At 27.3% G+C, this 19,394-nt stretch overlaps 3 protein-coding genes across 3 annotated transcripts in view; 1 reads left to right on the forward strand and 2 right to left on the reverse strand.

Moving 5' to 3' along the window:
- LOC127281894 (uncharacterized) overlaps window positions 1–19,394 on the forward strand; it is a 32,168-nt gene that overhangs the window by 2,934 nt on the left and 9,840 nt on the right. The window contains exons 2-5 of the mRNA XM_051305868.1: window positions 734–1,039; window positions 1,824–2,114; window positions 8,360–8,497; window positions 14,630–14,742. Of these exons, the coding sequence (XP_051161825.1) occupies window positions 734–1,039; window positions 1,824–2,114; window positions 8,360–8,497; window positions 14,630–14,742 (848 nt within the window). The remainder of the gene's footprint in view (window positions 1–733; window positions 1,040–1,823; window positions 2,115–8,359; window positions 8,498–14,629; window positions 14,743–19,394) is intronic.
- Window positions 6,985–9,359, reverse strand: LOC127281882 (pupal cuticle protein-like). The gene is made up of 3 exons (XM_051305857.1): window positions 9,197–9,359; window positions 8,332–8,582; window positions 6,985–7,485 (listed from the first exon to the last, which is right to left on the reverse strand). Exons 1-3 carry the CDS (start codon window positions 9,206–9,208, stop codon window positions 7,296–7,298), a joined length of 453 nt encoding a protein of 150 aa, XP_051161814.1. The 5' UTR covers window positions 9,209–9,359; the 3' UTR covers window positions 6,985–7,295.
- On the reverse strand, window positions 15,903–17,834 carry LOC127281883 (uncharacterized). Its single transcript, XM_051305858.1, has 2 exons — window positions 17,700–17,834; window positions 15,903–16,822 (listed from the first exon to the last, which is right to left on the reverse strand). The coding sequence occupies exons 1-2, from the start codon at window positions 17,709–17,711 to the stop codon at window positions 16,406–16,408; spliced, it is 429 nt and encodes a 142-aa protein (XP_051161815.1). The 5' UTR covers window positions 17,712–17,834; the 3' UTR covers window positions 15,903–16,405.

Here is a 19,394-nt window from a genome sequence, read left to right on the forward strand (position 1 = left end):
GTATCTGGTACCAACGTAACTAGTACCAAACTGACTGGTAGCAAAGTAACTGGTACCATCGTAACTGGTACCATAGTTATTGGTACCATAGTAACTGGTACCAAACTAACTGGTACCAAACTAACTGGTACCAAAGTAACTGGTACCAAATTTACTGGACCCATAGCAACTGGTACCACTGTAACTGGTATCAAACTGACTGGTAGCAAAGTAACTGGTACCATCGTAACTGGTACCATAGTTATTGGTACCATAGTAACTGGTACCAAACTAACTGGTACCACAGTAACTGGTACCAACGTAACTAGTACCAAAATTACTGGTACTATAGTTAGTGGTACCTCAGTAACTGGTACCAAACCAATTGGTACCAAATTAACTGGTGTAAATTAAGTGATACCAAAGTAACAGGTACCAAAGTAACTGGTACCAAGGTAACTTAATGGTACCAACGTAAAAGGTACCATAGTAACTAGTACTATAGAAACTAACTGGTACTAAAATACTTGGTACCATAGTGACTAACTGGTACCATATAATTTGAAAACCTTTTTTTAAATTTTACTTTTCTTTATTTTATCACTCTATGGAATAATGAAGATGATATAGCTTCAATTATTATGATACAGTTAAAATCAATGATAGCTTCAATTTTTTTTGACTACCGATTATTGCGACAATTGAAGATATTCGATGTTCATGAAATTTTCTTTTCTTTTTTGTTATATTGCAGATATTTTTGATCGTGTGTGTCATATTGACAGCTTGTGAGGGAAAATACGATGAAAATGGATTTCGATATGAGGGACCACCAGCGCCATTGGCTGACGATGGAAGAGTAATTGACACACCTGAAGTGGCTCATGCTCGTGCCATGCATTTAGCAGCTCATGCTGAGGCCCTTCGAAGATTGGCACAAGTACCCACACCTCCGGATGCTTACGAGGACAATCAAGATACATCCTATGTATCTTCAATTGCTTCCAGAAATTATCTCACGCCACTCGCCTATGATGGACGATTCGTAAACACGCAGGAGGTAAAAAAATATATTTTTTTATATATATAAAAATATAAAATAAGAATATAAAATTGTTTATATTCTTCAATTTTGTCTATACTTCTTCTTTTATTTCTTTTTAATTTTTTATTTTGTTTTTTTTATCTTTTTTATTCTTTTTTGTTTCTTCTTTTATTTTCTCAAATTTCCTCAAATATTCTTCAATTCAACATATTATTGTCAATGAAAAATTTGAGGAACTTAAAAAATTCCAAGTATTATATAATAAATAATCAATATTAAATTACTTGCTTCTCTAATAAGATATAATTATTAGTTAATAACTAAAAAAAAGTTGTTCTCTTCTTGCAAAAAAAAAAAGGAAAAATATAAGAAGAATCAAATGATGCAAGAATCATCAACTTTGTTGTTGCACTATTTATTTTGCGCAGGTGATATTGAAGACTGTAATAATAGAGCAGGGCAAGTTAATAGCCACAGTCATTAGGTGTAATATATAACTTTATTTTATGTCTGACGATTTACCGTTGAAGACTAATAGAGAAGAAATGAAGAAATCGGATAAAATAGAAAAGAACCTTTAACATTTATTGAAGCTACAATAATATACAAAAAAAATTGAATCAAATTATTATTAAATATTTTCCTTTTTTATTATTAATAGCTTCAATTTTTTTATTGAAATATAAAAAAATAAATTACTATTCTTAAGAAAAAATATTATAAGAAATATTACAAAAAAAATAAATGAAAAAAATATTTAAAAAAAATGAAAAACAATTGATTTTTTTTTGTTTCGCAGATCGCACAGGGAAAATTATCATCCTACAATCAAGCGATAAGTAACAGTTACAATAATTATCGACCACAAATGAATTACGATGCAACAAGAAGGAATTTCGTTTATTCTTCGCCGATTCATTTGTCCTACACACATAATGTGCCTGCAACCTATAATGGACCATTGGCACCATTGGGTCCCGATGGTAGAGTTATCGATACACCGGAAGTTGCAGAGGCCAAAGCAGCACACATGAAAGCTCACGCTTATGCTGCATCACTTGTTGGACAACCAGCTGCCTATAATTCCATTTACTAAAATTAAAAAATTGTACTCTTAATTTTTTATAGTATTTTTTTACAAATAAAATAAATTATAAAAATAAAAAAAATAATAAAATAAAAGATCATTTTGTCTATTATTTCAAGATACATTGTAAAGTCAATTTTTTCTTCTTTTACCATTAGCATGACATTGCGTACTGTAGCAACGGATACCAAATAGATTGGTACCGTAGTAACTAAATATTACCAAAATAATTGGTACCATCGTAACTGGTACCACATGAACTAACTGGTACCAACGTAACTGGTATCATAATAATTAACTGGTACCAACATAACTGGTACCAAAGTAGTTAAAACGGAAGTAACTGGTACCAATGTAACTGGTACCAACGTAACTAGTACCATAATAACTAACTGGTACCAACGTAGTTAGAACCAAAGTAACTGGTACCAATGTAACTGGTACCATAATAACTAACTGGCACAACGTAGTTGGAACCAAAGAAACTGGTACCAACGTAGTTGGAACCAAAGTAATTAGTACCATAATAACTAACTGGTACCAACGTAACTGGTACCAAAGTAAATGGTACCAAAGTAGTTGGAACCGAAGTAAGTGGTACCAACGTAACTGGTATCATAATAATTAACTGGTACCAACATAACTGGTACCAAAGTAGTTGGAACGGAAGTAACTGGTACCAATGTAACTGGTACCACAGTAACTGGTACCAAAGTAACTGGTACCAAAGTAGTTGGAACCGAAGTAACTGGTACCAATGTAACTGGTACCATAGTAACTGGTACCAACGTAACTGGTACCAAAGTAACTGGTACCAAAGTAGTTGGAACCGAAGTAATTGGTACCAATGTTACTAGTACCAATGTTACTCGTATTAGAGTTAGTGGTACCATAGTAACTGGTACCAAACTAATTGGTACCAAAGTAACTGGTGTAAATTAAGTGGTACCAAAGTTAGTGGTACCAAAGTAACAGGTACCAAAGTAACTAGTACCAACGTAACTGGTACCAAAGTAACTCTTAGCAAATTATCTTATACCAAAACGATAAATTTAATTTTAAAACGGGAAATTTTTTTTTACACTCTCGTCGAGGCGAGAGTTGCACAATATGAGTTAATGTAATAAAATATTTTTAAAAAAAATTACTTATATGTGTGTATGTGTCAGTTGAATCTAGATAAATCATCGTTGTCGCACTCGTAGGTCATTGAGAGTTCACTTTCGGTTTTCCTGAGAGTGAAAGACGAAGAAAGAGAAAGAGTAAAAGAGAGAGATGGAGTTAGATTGAAAAGCTCTATCCTACACTAAGTATGTAGGTAGGTGGGTAGGTAAACTAAGTAGGTAGGTTGGTAACAAAGTAGGTGAGTAGGTGGGCGTCAGCCAATGAGAAATCGAAAGGAAGAGCACTCCCAGTTTGAACTCCCTTACGCAATATCGACACAAACTCGCGATAACAATATTCGTCGGCATTTGCCACAATTCACGTATCATATATATATATATATAGTTATTAAATTCTTTCCGGGAAAATTTAATTATATTTTATGAATTTTTTTTTTCTTTTGCAAAACTACTATTTACTCTGAACGAGAATCGATTAAAACGATCAATAATTTAAGCTATTAATAATCACGATTAGGATAACAAATTTTAACTATGAATAATTGAAGCTATTTTTAATTAGAAATAGAAAAAAATTGAAACTATTAATAAACACTTTAAGTAAAAAATTAAACTACCAATAATAATTGAAGCTATTCATAATCACGATTAGTATAAATTAAAACTACTAATAATTGAATAATACAAAAAAGAAATTTAAGATATTCTAAACTTTAACTATTTTTAAAATATTTAAAAATTTCTTTCTAAACTATTTTTTAATATATTTTTTTGAAATAATTCAATTGTTTTAATATTATATATATATTATACACGTGAAAGTATAATTTAACGATGTACGTGCAAATAATATAATGTTAATAGATTTCCTGTTGAAATTATATATTTTGAAAGGTAAATAATAATTTGCGATGGTAATATTAATATAAATATATACAAGAGTAAATAATTGAAATTTTCCGATTAACATAGGTATTCACGTGCATTAACACGCCCGTGACATGAATCGAAATTGAGATTGTTAATGATAGCGAAAAGTGGTCTACTAGAGAGATGCATTCCTCGTCAGGCATGAACAATCATGTCCTTGCTTGCTTTTGTTGTTCATGCGCTACTGTCTAAGAAAACAATCGTTCAAGATAAGAAAACAAAACCGGTTTCGTACTTTTGTTTATCGATAGAAAAAAAAACCAAAAAGAACAAAATAGAAAATATATATCTAACAACATTCAAGTAACCAATGAGACGCATAAACTTTTTGACCTCACCATTAGAATTCTTTTTTGATAAAAAAAAGAAGACGGCATCAATTTTCCTTTTTACTGTAACGATTATTTTTTATTTTATTAACAAAAAAAATTCGTTAAATTAAAAAATGGTACCAAACTAACTGGTACCAAAGTAACTGGTACCATAATAACTAATTGGTACCAACGTAAACGGTACCAAACTAACTGGTACCAACGTAACTGGTACCAAAGTTTGTGGTACCAAAGTAACTAGTACCAAAGTAACTTGTACCAAAGTAACTTGTACCAAAGTAACTTGTGCCAAAGTAACTTGTACCAAAGTAACTTGTACCAAAGTAACTGGTACCAACGTAACTGGTACCAAAGTTAGTGGTACCAAAATAACTAGTACATAGTAAATGACTGGTACCAAAGTAACTGGTACCAACGTAACCGGTACCAAACTAACTGGTACCAAAGTTAGTGGTACCAAAGTAACTAGTACCATAGTAACTGACTGGTACCAAAGTAACTGGTACCAACGTAACTGGTACCAAACTAACTGGTACCAAAGTTAGTGGTACCAAAGTAACTAGTACCATAGTAACTGACTGGTACCAAAGTAACTGGTACCAACGTAACTGGTACCAACGTAACTGGTACCAAACTAACTGGTACCAAAGTTAGTGGTACCAACGTAACTGGTACCAAAGTTAGTGGTACCAAAGTTAGTGGTACCAAAGTTAGTGGTACCAAAGTAACTTGTACCAAAGTAACTTGTACCAAAGTAACTGGTACCAACGTAACTGGTACCAAAGTTAGTGGTACCAAAATAACTAGTACATAGTAAATGACTGGTACCAAAGTAACTGGTACCAACGTAACCGGTACCAAACTAACTGGTACCAAAGTTAGTGGTACCAAAGTAACTAGTACCATAGTAACTGACTGGTACCAAAGTAACTGGTACCAACGTAACTGGTACCAAACTAACTGGTACCAAAGTTAGTGGTACCAAAGTTAGTGGTACCAAAGTAACAAGTACCATAGTAACTGACTGGTACCAAAGTAACTGGTACCAACGTAACCGGCACCAAACTAACTGGTACCAAAGTTAGTGGTACCAAAGTTAGTGGTACCAAAGTTAGTGGTACCAAAGTAACTTGTACCAAAGTAACTTGTACCAAAGTAACTGGTACCAACGTAACTGGTACCAAAGTTAGTGGTACCAAAATAACTAGTACATAGTAAATGACTGGTACCAAAGTAACTGGTACCAACGTAACCGGTACCAAACTAACTGGTACCAAAGTTAGTGGTACCAAAGTAACTAGTACCATAGTAACTGACTGGTACCAAAGTAACTGGTACCAACGTAACTGGTACCAAACTAACTGGTACCAAAGTTAGTGGTACCAAAGTTAGTGGTACCAAAGTAACAAGTACCATAGTAACTGACTGGTACCAAAGTAACTGGTACCAACGTAACCGGCACCAAACTAACTGGTACCAAAGTTAGTGGTACCAAAGTAACTAGTACCATAGTAACTGACTGGTACCAAAGTAACTGGTACCAACGTAACCGGTACCAAACTAACTGGTACCAACGTAACTGATACCAAAGTTAGTGGTACCAAAGTAACTGGTACCAACGTAACTGGTACCGAACTAATTGGTACCAAAGCAACTGGTCCCATAGTAACTGTTACCAAAGTAACTTTAAATTGTTTTACATAATAAAAAACAATTTATTTCACAAGTAAAATAAACAAAAAAAATTTTAATATTAAAATAAAATAATTTAATTTATTTTAAAAAAATGCTGCAATTAAATATAGAATGAATATTAGATAATGGAACAAAGGAAACAGAATTTTAAATACATAAAGAAAAAATGTTAAGGTTCGTAATTTTTATTGGAGTATAAAATTACTGTAACATGTGTTAAAATACAATAATTACATAATATTTACAACTAAAATGAGCACCAAACACCGTAACCATGAAATAATGAACAATATCTTAAATTAAACAATTTTGTAAAATTAACAAGAAAATTTTTTTTTTTTTACAATTTTTTCTAATATTTTAATTTGTTTATAATTCTTTATCAAAAAAAAAATATCGCTGAAAGCAAGTAATATCATTATTTACAACATTTATTTATAGAAAAGAAATTTTTAAATCCAATCACCGAAAGCAAATTAATATTACATATACATCGAAGCATTTCTTCCTTTTCTAATTTTATTTTTAAATAAATCTTTTTTTAAATGTAACGCAAAAATAAAACTTTCCGAATTTTCCACTTTTTTTTAATAATTTGTAATTATTGTAATTAGTTATTATTATTTATTATACTATTAAAGACAATAATGAATATAATAATTTACTTTTTAAAAATATTATTTGTCATTTTTGATGAAAAAAAATATTTTTTAAAAATAATTTAAAAATGGAAGAAACAGCAATATTACTAGCATTTCAAATGTTTGGAGAGGAACAAAAAACAAGCATATATAGAGATCTAAAGGAAAGTTTCAATTTTTTTTTTCGTTTTTTATTCATAAGCAAATCGTCTAATCATCAGCCTTTAAATAATAGAAAACTCTAATATTTTTCAAGTATAAAAAAAAGATCGATTAAAAAAAAATGGATCTTAGACGATTTTATATTGTCGAGCTTTGAGTCTTTCCATCGAGAGGTAGTTTTATATACGATAAATTATTATAATGAAAGAATTTTTATCTTCTTTCAATATATATTGTTTCAAATGTTTATTCCAGGTCGAAATTAGTTTTTTTTTTTTTTTAATTATTATTTTTCATTTCCTAATATTGTCCATAGTGTCCATTCCAGTCACCATTCCATGCTGGATTCCAGCCTCCTGGTCCAGCGGGTGCAGCGACTGCTGCTTTTTGTGCTTCAGCATTGTAAAGTGCAAAATGATGTGCTTTCGCTGCTTGCACTTCCGGTGTGTCAACTACTCTTCCATCATGTCCCAAAGGTGCTGGAGGTCCACTATAATTAATACAAAAATAATTTTTAATTAATTAATTTATTGTAATTAATTAATTATTGACTAAAAAAAATTTTAATAAATATTTTTTTTCAATTAGTGATGATAAGAAATAATAAAATTATCATTTTGCGAAATTTTTATTTTTAAAGAACTACCAGAATATTGAAGATATTTTTGAAAATTGATTTTTAGCTTCATTTTCGTTGTAATTATTAATAATTGAAGCTACGATTAATTAAAGCAATTATTTATTTGAAGGATCCATTATTTGTAGATTATTTTTATTGTAACTATAAAAAATTGAAGCTATTAATAATCACGATTACTGTTAATTAAAACTATCAATAATTAAAGCTATTTTTAATTACCAGTTAAATAAATTGAAGCTATTTTTGATTGCAAGTACAATAAAATGAAGTTATTTTTTATTGTAACTGGAATAAATTAAAAGTTACTGATTTTATTTTTAGCTTCATTTCATTGTACTTACAAATAATTGAAGCTATAAATTATTTTAAACTATTATTATTTGAAGCTATCATTATTTCTTGTTTCTTTTTTATTGCAACCACAAAAAATTGAAGCTACAATTAAGCTATTATTATTTGAAGTATCAATTTATTTGTAGCTTCTTTTTATTGTAACTACAAAAAAAATTGAAGCTACAATTAATTACAGCTACTATTATTCGATGCAATAATTATTTCTTCGTTTCTTTTATTGTAACTACAAAAAAAATTAAGCTACAATTAATTGAAGCTATAATTAATTGATGACAATTAAATTTATTTATTTTTTTTTTTTTGAAGGGAGAATTAATTTTTCAAAAATTTCCAAATTTTTACCTGTAATGGGAAACGTAATTTCCCGCAGGATAAGAAGAATGTCCATCGTAGGGCCCCGCAGGACCTGAGGGAGCTCGAGCAGCAGCTTCAGCTAAAGCTGACAAATGAGCTGATTTTAATTGTGCCACTTCCGGTGTATCAACAACTCTACCATCCGGTCCCAATGGTGCTGGATTGTGACCGTATCCAATAGGTGCACCCCCATACCATTGTGGTGCTCCAAATACCATCGAGACTGAGGCCAAAAGAACCTGAACGAATATTTTAAAATTAATAATAAATTATTAATTAAGAAAAATTAATAATAATAATTAATTAATAATAAATAATACATATAAATAATTATTTTACACTATTATTTATTTGCATAAAAAATTAATTAATAATAAGTAATTAATAATTAATTAATTAATAATTCGTTATAAATTCATAATAATTAATTAAACAATTAATAATAATTTATTAGCCATTAATTAGTAATTAGTACTAATTAATAATAAATAAATAATACATATAATTAATTTATATTATTATTTATTTGCATAAAAAATTAATCAATAGTATCAATAATTAATTAACAATAAATTAATATTTATTTACTGATTAATTAATTGTTACTAATAATTTTAAAAAAATGATTGATTATTTATTCATTTTTTTTTACTATTTTAATCATTTTAAAAAATTTTCATTAGTTGATTCCATGGAAATGAAGAATTGTGAAAAATAAAAGAAAAAAAAATCTACCGTAAATTATTGTATAATCCTTTAATTAAATAATCAAGTTCAATGGACACTGTTACACTTCACTAATTTCTTCATTATCATGCGGAAGAAATATATGAGTCACTTTTATAATACTCACTAATAGAAACATGTTGAATTCAGTGAATCTGGAATTATTTTTTTTCTTCTTCTTTTTTTCGTATCTCTCTCAACACTGATTAATCAGTTGATAGCTTGTAACGAAGATACAAAGTTCACATGACTGTTGCATTCAAGGATCCGTCAATTTATAGAGGTTCTCGACAATCGCCTGCCATCACCCCACCGCATTTCTCATCGACACCACACCCAAGAAAATGTGCTCTCCTTTTTCTTCCACCCCCACCCCTTCTAATATAACGTGTAATAATCACTTATTGATATCGGACATTTAATATGTATATATGTATATTAATAGAAATTTTTTTTCTTTCTCAAAAAATTCCTCTTAAGCAATAATTTTGACAAATTCGAAAATTTTTTCGTGACAATTTAAAAATTTTAATTTTAATTATTTTATTTCATTAGGTAGTATTTAATTTATTATTTATTTATTTATTATTATTATTTTATTATTATTATTTTATTATTATTATTTTATTATTATTATTTTATTATTATTATTTTATTATTATTATACTTCTTTTATTTTATTATTAATTAATGTTCAAATTTTGTTGCAACTATTCTAACTGGTCCCAAAGTAATTGGTACCAAAGTAACTAGTACCAATGTAACTGGTACCATAGTAATTAACTGGTACCAAATTTAGTGGTACCAAAAAAATGGTTCCAAAGTTAGTGGTCCCAAAGTTAGTGGTACCAAAGTTAGTGGTACCAAAGTTAGTGGTACCAAAGTTAGTGGTACCAAAGTTAGTGGTACCAAAGTTAGAGGTACTAAATATCTGGTTCCAAAGTAACTAGTACCAAACTAATTGGTACCAAAGTAACTGGTACCATAGTAACTGGTACCACAGTAACTGGTACCAAAGTAACTGGTACCACAGAAACTAACTGGTACCATGTAACTAGTACTGAAGCAACTGGTAACAAAATAACTAGCACCAAAGTTACTGGTACCAAAGTAACTGGTACCATAATAACAAAGTGGTACCAAATTAACTGGTACCATAGTAATTAACTGGTACCAAAGTTAGTGGTACTAAATATCTGGTTCCAAAGTAACTAGTACCAAACTAATTGTTACCAAAGTAACTGGTACAATCATAACTGGTACCAACCTTACGGGTACCAAAGTAACTGCTATCATTATAACTAACTGGTACCACCGTAACGGGTACCATTATAACTATTTGGTACTAAAATAACTAGTACTGAAGTAACTTGTACCAACATAACTAGTACCAAAGTAACTGGTACCATAGTAACTTAATGGTACCAAAGTAACTGGTACCGTAATAATTAACTGGTACCAATTGACTGGTACCAAAGTAATTGGTACTAAAGTTAGTGGTACCAAAGTAATTGGTACCAAAGTTAGTGATACCAAAGTAATTGGTACCAAAGTTAGTGGTACCAAAGTTAAAGGTACTAAAGTAATTAGTATCAAAGTTAGTGGTACCAAAGTAATTAGTATCAAAGTTAGTGGTACCAAAGTAATTGGTACCAAAGTTAGTGGTACCAAAGTTAATGGTACCAAAGTAATTAGTATCAAAGTTAGTGGTACCAAAGTAATTAGTATCAAAGTTAGGGGTACCAAAGTAATTGGTACCAAAGTTAGTGGTACCAAAGTTAATGGTACCAAAGTAATTAGTATCAAAGTTAGTGGTACCAAAGTAATTAGTATCAAAGTTAGGGGTACCAAAGTAATTGGTACCAAAGTTAGTGGTACCAAAGTTAATGGTACCAAAGTAATTAGTATCAAAGTTAGTGGTACCAAAGTAATTAGTATCAAAGTTAGGGGTTCCAAAGTAATTGGTACCAAAGTTAGTGGTACCAAAGTTAATGGTACCAAAGTAATTAGTATCAAAGTTAGTGGTACCAAAGTAATTAGTATCAAAGTTAGGGGTACCAAAGTAATTGGTACCAAAGTTAGTGGTACCAAATTAATTGGTACCAAAGTTAGTGGTACCAAAGTAATTGGTACCAAAGTTAGTGGTACCAAAGTAATTGGTACCAAACTTAGTGATACCAAAGTTAATGGTACCAAAGTAATAAGTATCAAAGTTTGTGGTACCAAAGTTATTAGTATCAAAGTTAGTGGTACCAAAGTAATTAGTATCAAAGTTTGTCGTACCAAAGTTAGTGGTACCAAATAACTAGTACTAAAATAACTGGAACCAAACTAATTGGTACCAAAGTAACTGGTACCAATTTTACTGATACCAAACTAACTGGTACCAACGTATAACTAACTAATAAATCGTTTCAACTATTATGGTAGCTAAATCTTCAATTTCTAATATAGTTACAATAAAAATTGGCTTATACAAATAATTGTCTTATAAATTATACAGTAACTATTATCAAATGGTATTGTTGAAAATTTGTATCTTGCGAATATAAACACTTTTCCTATATATCAGTAACCGTGTATATTCATGTGTTCTATTGTCTGCTCGAATTACACCATAACGATATATTTATTACTCTATAAATTTAAAAGTAATATACTCAAACCTGAAATATTTAACTTTGGTTATTTATGAATTCTGCTTCTTTTTATGGTTATACGAGTCATGTTCAACTAATGTAATACACGTGTTTATAATAACTATAAAGCATCGTATAATATTAAATTGCATACATAAAATTTTTGATCTTTGCGATTAGATTAGGATCGAATATATAAGCTGCAGATTGCATTTGCAAAATCACCTATATAGATAATCTTTTAAAGCAATTCAAGGAGAATAATTTTTAATTATTATTGATGCAAATAATCGGTTGCTTTAGTGTTATCAATTAAATATTTATTTGTATCATGGAAATATTTATTCTTATCAACTAAATATTTATTTGTAGCGAATAAATTTTTTTTTTTAATTACTAATTATTATTTGAGACAATTTAATTATATTTGTTTTAAATACAGCAATTATTAGTTCAAATACAATTATTTGATTCAATTATATTTGATCTCGGAAATTATTTGATTCAAAAAAATATTTATTTGATAATAGTCAAGTAAACGATTATTAGAATCAAATAGATTTTTTTTTATTGATTAGTTTGAAATTAAAAATAAAAAATAATTATTATAAATAAAGATTATTTGATTCAATTATATTTGGTCTCGGAAATTATTTGGTTCAAAAAAATATTTATTTGATAATAGTCAAGTAAACGATTATTAGAAACAAATAAATTTCTTTTTTATTTAGTTTGAAATGAAAAATAATTTTTAATTAACTACTATTGATTGTACCATTGATTGGTCAACAAAAAATTGAAGCTACCAAATAGTCAATTCAAATAAATATATATAGCTTCAATTTTTTCAAATTTATTACTATTGTAATATATTTTGTAAATTTTTGCATTTTTACCTATATGTAATAATTGTAAATAAAAAAAAACCAAAAAAAAAAATTCTATTTAAGATAGGGAGTTACATGAGATTGTTCATTCATCCATATTTACAAATAATTGGCAGTTGTGCATTGCAATAAATTCTTGTGGTTTGTAAAAATGCGAAAAGTTTGATAACACTCGAATATTGTCTATTGTGACGCAATATAAAATTCCTTGCATAATAATCTAATGCAAGCATCATTATCGACCTTTCGCTTTTGAAAACCCACTTCTTTAATTCTTTCTCTCTCTCTCTCTTTTTGTCTCTCTCTCTCTTCCCCATATATTGTGCGATTTTTAGAATTTAATCGATTTCAAATCGAAAGTTATTTTTCAATCTAGTTTTCTATTTTTAGGCTTTACAAAATATTTATATTTATTACACCATTAAACTTACCTATATCTTCTGCAATGACTTTGAAGTTTATTTCACGTGCTTGATATTTTATGGAGAAAAAAATTTTTTTTTCTTCTTCTTTTTGCAAAATATAATTTTTAGCTTGTAAAATTTCAATTTTTTTTTAAATAATGTTTATGTAATATTTAGAATTTATTTATGATTTTGCTAGTAAGTTAATAAATATTTTTTTGAAGAGTGAATTTTCAAAAATGATTTTGTAATTTTTTTGACATTTTAGTAAAATTTTTTTTTTACATTAAAGGTGTTCTTAAAGAGGATTTTTAATTTTAGTTATTATTTTATTTGATGAATAAAGCAGTGAAAAAAATTTTATTTTATTCAAATTTAATCGGTTACTTGACCGCAGTAGCAAATGAATATTTATTAGAACCAAATAAATTTTTATCTGAATTAATTAAAATTTATTTGAAATAATTTCTGTATATGAACCAATAATTTTTGTATTTTAATTGACTCGAATAATATTATTTAATACTAGTAAATATTTATTTGATAATAGTCAAGTTAATTAATTTTTTTTATTATTTATTTATTTTATTATTTATTTACTTATTTATTTATTCGTTTACTTCTTTACTTATTTATTTATTTATTTACTTACTAATTTATTTATTTATTTATTTTCTTATTTATTTATTTATTTGAATCAAATAAATTTTTTTTCACTAGCTTCAATTAAAAAAAAATCAAATTTTCAAATATTGACGAGTTTCATTTATTTAATATTTTCCAACTAATTATACAGCTTTAATTTTGATACCAACGGCTCTAAAAAAAATATTTACCTGGACCAGCGAAAGAATTCATTAAAATAGCAAAAAAAAATTCTAATTATTTGAAATCTTTAATTAGAATCGCGAAAACTTTCGCTGTACCAGATATAAAATTTTATTTTATTCAAATTTAATCGGTTACTTGACCGCGGTAGCAAATGAATATTTATTAGAACCAAATAAATTTTTATCTGAATTAATTAAACTTTATTTGAAATAATTTCTGTATATGAACCAATAATTTTTGTATTTTAATTTACTCGAATAATATTATTTAATACTAGTAAATATTTGTTTGATAATAGTCAAGTTAATTAATTTATTTGTTATTATTTATTTATTTTATTATTTATTTTATTATTTATTTTATTATTTATTTTCTTATTTATTTATTCGTTTACTTATTTATTTATTTATTTACTTACTAATTTATTTATACATTTATTTATTTTCTTATTTATTTACTTATTTATTTGAATCAAATAAATTTTTTTTCACTAGCTTCAATTAAAAAAAAATCGAATTTTCAAATATTGACGAGTTTCATTTATTTAATATTTTTCAACTAATTATACAGCTTCAATTTTGATACCAACGGCTCTAAAAAAAAATATTTACCTGGACCAGCGAAAGAATTCATTAAAATAGCAAAAAAAAAACAAAATTCTAATTGTTTGAAATCTTTAATTAAAATCGCGAAAACTTTCGCTGTACCAGATATAAAATTTTCTCAATAGGGAAATAGAGAGAATTATAATTATAATTGGAAATTCCATAAAGATACAAATGTTTATTTGTTATGTAAGTTCACTGATGTCAATGGCGCTCGTAAATACTGTGCAATTCATGACAACGACCTTGAGAAAATTGTTGAATACAGTCTCATGGAGACTGTTATTCTAGACGAATTGAATATCAGGTAGTATAACGAACTCGTTTAACACATATGTAATCGTAATAGACCATTTCCACGTGTAAATAACGGGATCAAAGTCGTGCGGCTCATAATCTGGGACGAAAGTGATAAAAAAAAGAATGTAAATTATTCCGCAAGTAGATGAGGAAAATACTATAGTCAGACACAAGGATTTTACTTTCTATAATTAATATTTTTCTAAAGATGAATAAATAAATATAATTATTTTTTTAAAAAATTTTCCAAATTATTTCCATCGCTTTTTTTCATTTTTTTTTTTATTCTTGTTCAGAATTTCTCAAACGGATCTAATTAACAAAAAAAAATGTTTAACTGTCCAAAAAAATAGTTGACAAAAATTATAAAAATACATTTTTCTTGGATCGTAGATAAATAATATTTTTTTTAAATTTTATCTATCCTTTTATCTATACATATAATTAAACTGATAATGATTCTTTGCCTCGCGATATTAATCTATGAAGGGTTTTAATTGTTTCGTAAATTTTTTTTTCTTTTTTGTTTGCGTGTGAGGAATTCAGTGTGAAATGAGAGTGCAATGGGTGCGATGATGAAATATCTTTATAAACATGAAACCTGTGTCCTGGTTCGTCGATCAGGTCGAATGGTGTCCTGCACACAATGTGAGCGTAATTGTGCTTTCAACGGGTGCACAAATGATCTTAAACGTTGTCTCAAGCGATAAGAATTTTTCCAATGACAATATAACAACGCCAATATTTTTTCATTCTCTCTCTCTCACTCACTCTTTTTTTTTCTCTCTATTCGATGACGACAAACAAACAGAGCTTGACAATGTTTAGAGTAAAAGATAAAGTTTACATAAATTACAAGTTTAAGCAACACCACCATAAACATTTGTCTACTTCAAGAAAGTTACAATTTTGTAACAATTTGATTTTATCAATCATTAACAGTAAAAAAAAAAAAAATTTTCTTTTCTCTTTCACAGGATGTAGAACTATTTTTTTCATATTCGAAATTTATTTTTAACTTCTTTTGTAAATAATCGTTGATTTTTATGAAACAATATTTTTTCTTGTAGATAAAATTTGAAAAAAAAAAACAATTTCGTTTTTACAATTTGGGAAAAAGAGAACATTTTCACTCCACTTGGAAAAGTTAGAAAGAAAGCAATCGTGTATAAGAAAATATAACTTTTTTTTTATTCAAAAATACAAAATTCGTAATAAAAAAAATTGAGCTCTAGTCTCAGAACTATAATTATAACACCCTTTACCATTTCTATATATTGCAAAAGAATCTCATGCTCCACTATATATATAGAATCGAGCTTGAATCACTTTTTTTGTTTCAAAAAAAAAAATAGAAAGAGAATATCAAAGCTCTAAAATACATTTTAGAAAATAGAAATCATGGTTGAAATTACGATAACCAGGTTTCTAGTTTTTCTAAAAAAAATTTTCAAAAAATAAATTTTAATTGACCTTTTCGATTCCTTTTTTTTTCTAAGGAGCAACTAACGATTTCTTTGGATGAGAAAAAAAAATCGAGTGTTTCTATTTATTCCCAATTCCAATAACCAGGGTTCCATTAAAATTAATGAATAATTCTAATGGTTTTGAGTATCATATCAAACAGGCAAAAAAATTAATTAAATCCGCAATATTTCTTTTTTTTTTTTTTAGATATAGCTATGAGGCTCGGAGTGTTTGACCTTGGCTAATTCCTCTTGATAAGCATGGAAATGATGGGCTTTTGCGTGTTCAACTTCTTTTGTGTCAATGACTTTTCCATGATGATCCAATGGAGCTGGTGGTCCATGATAATGATGTACAACATGATGATGATGTTCATGTCCCTCGGAACCACCACCACCACCACCACCGGAACTTCCACCTTCACTGCCCGATGAATAGGAACCTTTAGCTGCTTCAGCTTCATAAGCCGCTAAATGTTTTGCTTTCGCATGCGCCACTTCCGGTGTGTCAATAACTCTTCCAATTTTATCGAGAGGTGCAGGTGGTCCATGATAGTGCGTCGTGTCATAATGAATATGAACTGGTTCGGCAAGAGCCACTGCCAGGCAAAATCCGAGAATCTGAAAATAAAATTTCAATTAATTGACTGTTTGTTTATTTTTTCTTGCAAATAAAATAGAAATTAAAAATTGGCAAATAAATTTGCGAATAAAAAACAATTTAAAAAATTGTGTAAATAAATAAATTAAATTAGAAAATCAGTAAATTATATCAAAGAAATATGATCCAATAGTTTCCAATTTCCAATATTTATCAGAGAAATATGAAAAAATATATTTAATGCAAAATATTGCAAAACAGATATTTGAAGAAAATAAAAAAGAATAGAATAAAAGTATTTAATTGTAAAAAAAATATAGAATAAGGAAATAAATAATAAAATCAGTAATAAAAATGAAAATTTATAAAATAAAATCTAAAATAATATAATATGAAATAAAAATAATAAAAAATAATAGATTATAAAAATTTATAAATAAATAAATTTAAATTTATAAAATTAAATTTAAATAAATTAAATAAATAAATTTAAACTAAATTTATAAAATAAAATATAGAATAATATAATATGAAATAAAAAATAATAAAAAATAAAATAATATAAAATAATAAAAAATAATATAATATAAAACAAAACAATATAAAAATTTCAATATAATAAAATGAATAAAATTTTGAAATAATTGAACTAAACACTTGTTGCATAATTACGAAATGAAATTTTTTTTTGTGCCCCGACTATGTAAGAAAACGTTCCATCTTTTGCGGCGAATCAAAGTGGACTTATTTCACAAACCACAGATATTATAATTTTTTTTTTGTTTTTCTTTGTTTGTCATACGAATTTCAAAATTATTATATTTTTATATAAAAAAAATCAACGCGAAAAAATGAAATTAAATAAAAATTCAAAAAATTTGGCAAAATATTACTCACAAGGAACCACATGTTTACTGGCTAAGGATTGAAACGCGTTCTACAACTTTCCGGTGTCTAGAAAGACCTTATATAGCTCATGAACAATACCAACTTTTGCGGCATTCCTCCACTCAACTTCATTATATTGGCATAAGTTGTAAAATATTGCAAATACCCCACCACCATATGTACATTAAATATTATATATATATATATATTTTTATATATGTAACCCTCTGATTTTCCCGTAATAATGAGCGCAAAAATTTTTCTCACTCTATAGGTCACTCTCCTTTGCGATTTACTGTCTCAAGACTTTAAGAGACAGAAAAAAAAAATTTTATTATATATATAAATATTCGAAATTATGAATAGAATTTTTCTTTGTTAAATATTGCAAAAGAAGAATAAAAAGAAATTTTAATTCAATATTTCATATTTTTTTGAATACCGAAAATAATTTAATTTAAAAAAAAAAAAAAAATTTCCTAGGCTGAATTATTCGGAATATTCCATTAAAACATTGGGAATATTCCACTGGATTCCAAATATTCCAAATATTCCACAGAAATATATAAAGTATTTCTGTGGAATATTCGAAATATTTCACTTGAAAATTTAAAAAAAGGTTTAATAAATTATTCCTGAATTAATTTCAATATTATTCGTCTTCTTTTTATTTAATTCAAAACGATTGGTATTTTGACATTCAAAATTTTACTTTCTATGCGCCTTTCATTTATTTTTTTAGTTTTAAAACAAAAAAGTGTTTAACTTTAAGGCATTATTATTATATAGATATTGAAAGCTTTTTTCGCACAAGCACATTAAATTTAATGTTAACCACAGTATATGAAACGTAACGTATACATTTCATTAAATTTTATGTGTCCTCATAAAAGCCACCATTGAAAAAACGCATTAAAAATATTAAAAATCCCAAGTTGGTATTTGAAAGGGTCTATTTTTTTTCTCACATTTATTAACTTTTCGTTCCAATTTGTTTTTACCTTTACATCTTATATATATGCTTCATTTAGTTCTAAATTATTCAATATTTTCGGAATTTTTTTTTAAAAAGTAATTATCTTTAATCACGTTTTATTAGAATTTTTTTTTCAATTTAAAAAAATTAAATAAAAATTATTCAAATTATATTTCACCTACAATAAATATTATTTAAGCATGTTTTAGTTTTTTTACTAAAAAAAAAAAAATTGAGATTAAAATATATTAGAATTAACGAGACAGAACTAAAGAAACTGATAGTGTAAATTTTTTATTTTTATAGAAAAAGAAAAATTGGAAAAAAAATTTCTGATCATGATAATAAAAGAATTGGATTCTGAATAGTATTACGCCAATAGTGGAACGTGAGTATTATCGTGCGACATGACCAGGTATTATTATATAATAATTCTTTAACAAAAACAGAAAATCGCTCCTTTCGCTTCAAGGAGCATTTTGATTAATCGTACGTGATTCCATGAATTCAATTCGAATTTCACATGAATTGATAATTTCATAAAAATCAAGGTCAATCGAGTTATTGATTTTACCCTTTGATGAGATCAAAATTTTAATTTGTTAATAACAAAAATTTGTAATTTTTAACAAAATAATTTTTTTTTTTGAAGTTGTAACTTGTGTATAAATTATGACTATATTATATTCTCGAAAAATGAAAGTTACAGTTAAACTCTTCTATACTAC

Source organism: Leptopilina boulardi, unplaced genomic scaffold (assembly GCF_019393585.1).
Source record: "Leptopilina boulardi isolate dan_hultmark-lab unplaced genomic scaffold, ZJU_Lbou_2.1 LbouV2_278, whole genome shotgun sequence".
NCBI lineage: Eukaryota > Metazoa > Arthropoda > Insecta > Hymenoptera > Figitidae > Leptopilina > Leptopilina boulardi.

Excerpts from the sequence above, each read along its gene's own strand:
- LOC127281882 (XM_051305857.1), bottom strand. Across the intron at positions 7,486-8,331 it reads AATTACGTTTCCCATTACAG|TGGACCTCCAGCACCTTTGG; the intron begins GTAAAAATTTGG and ends TATTAATTATAG.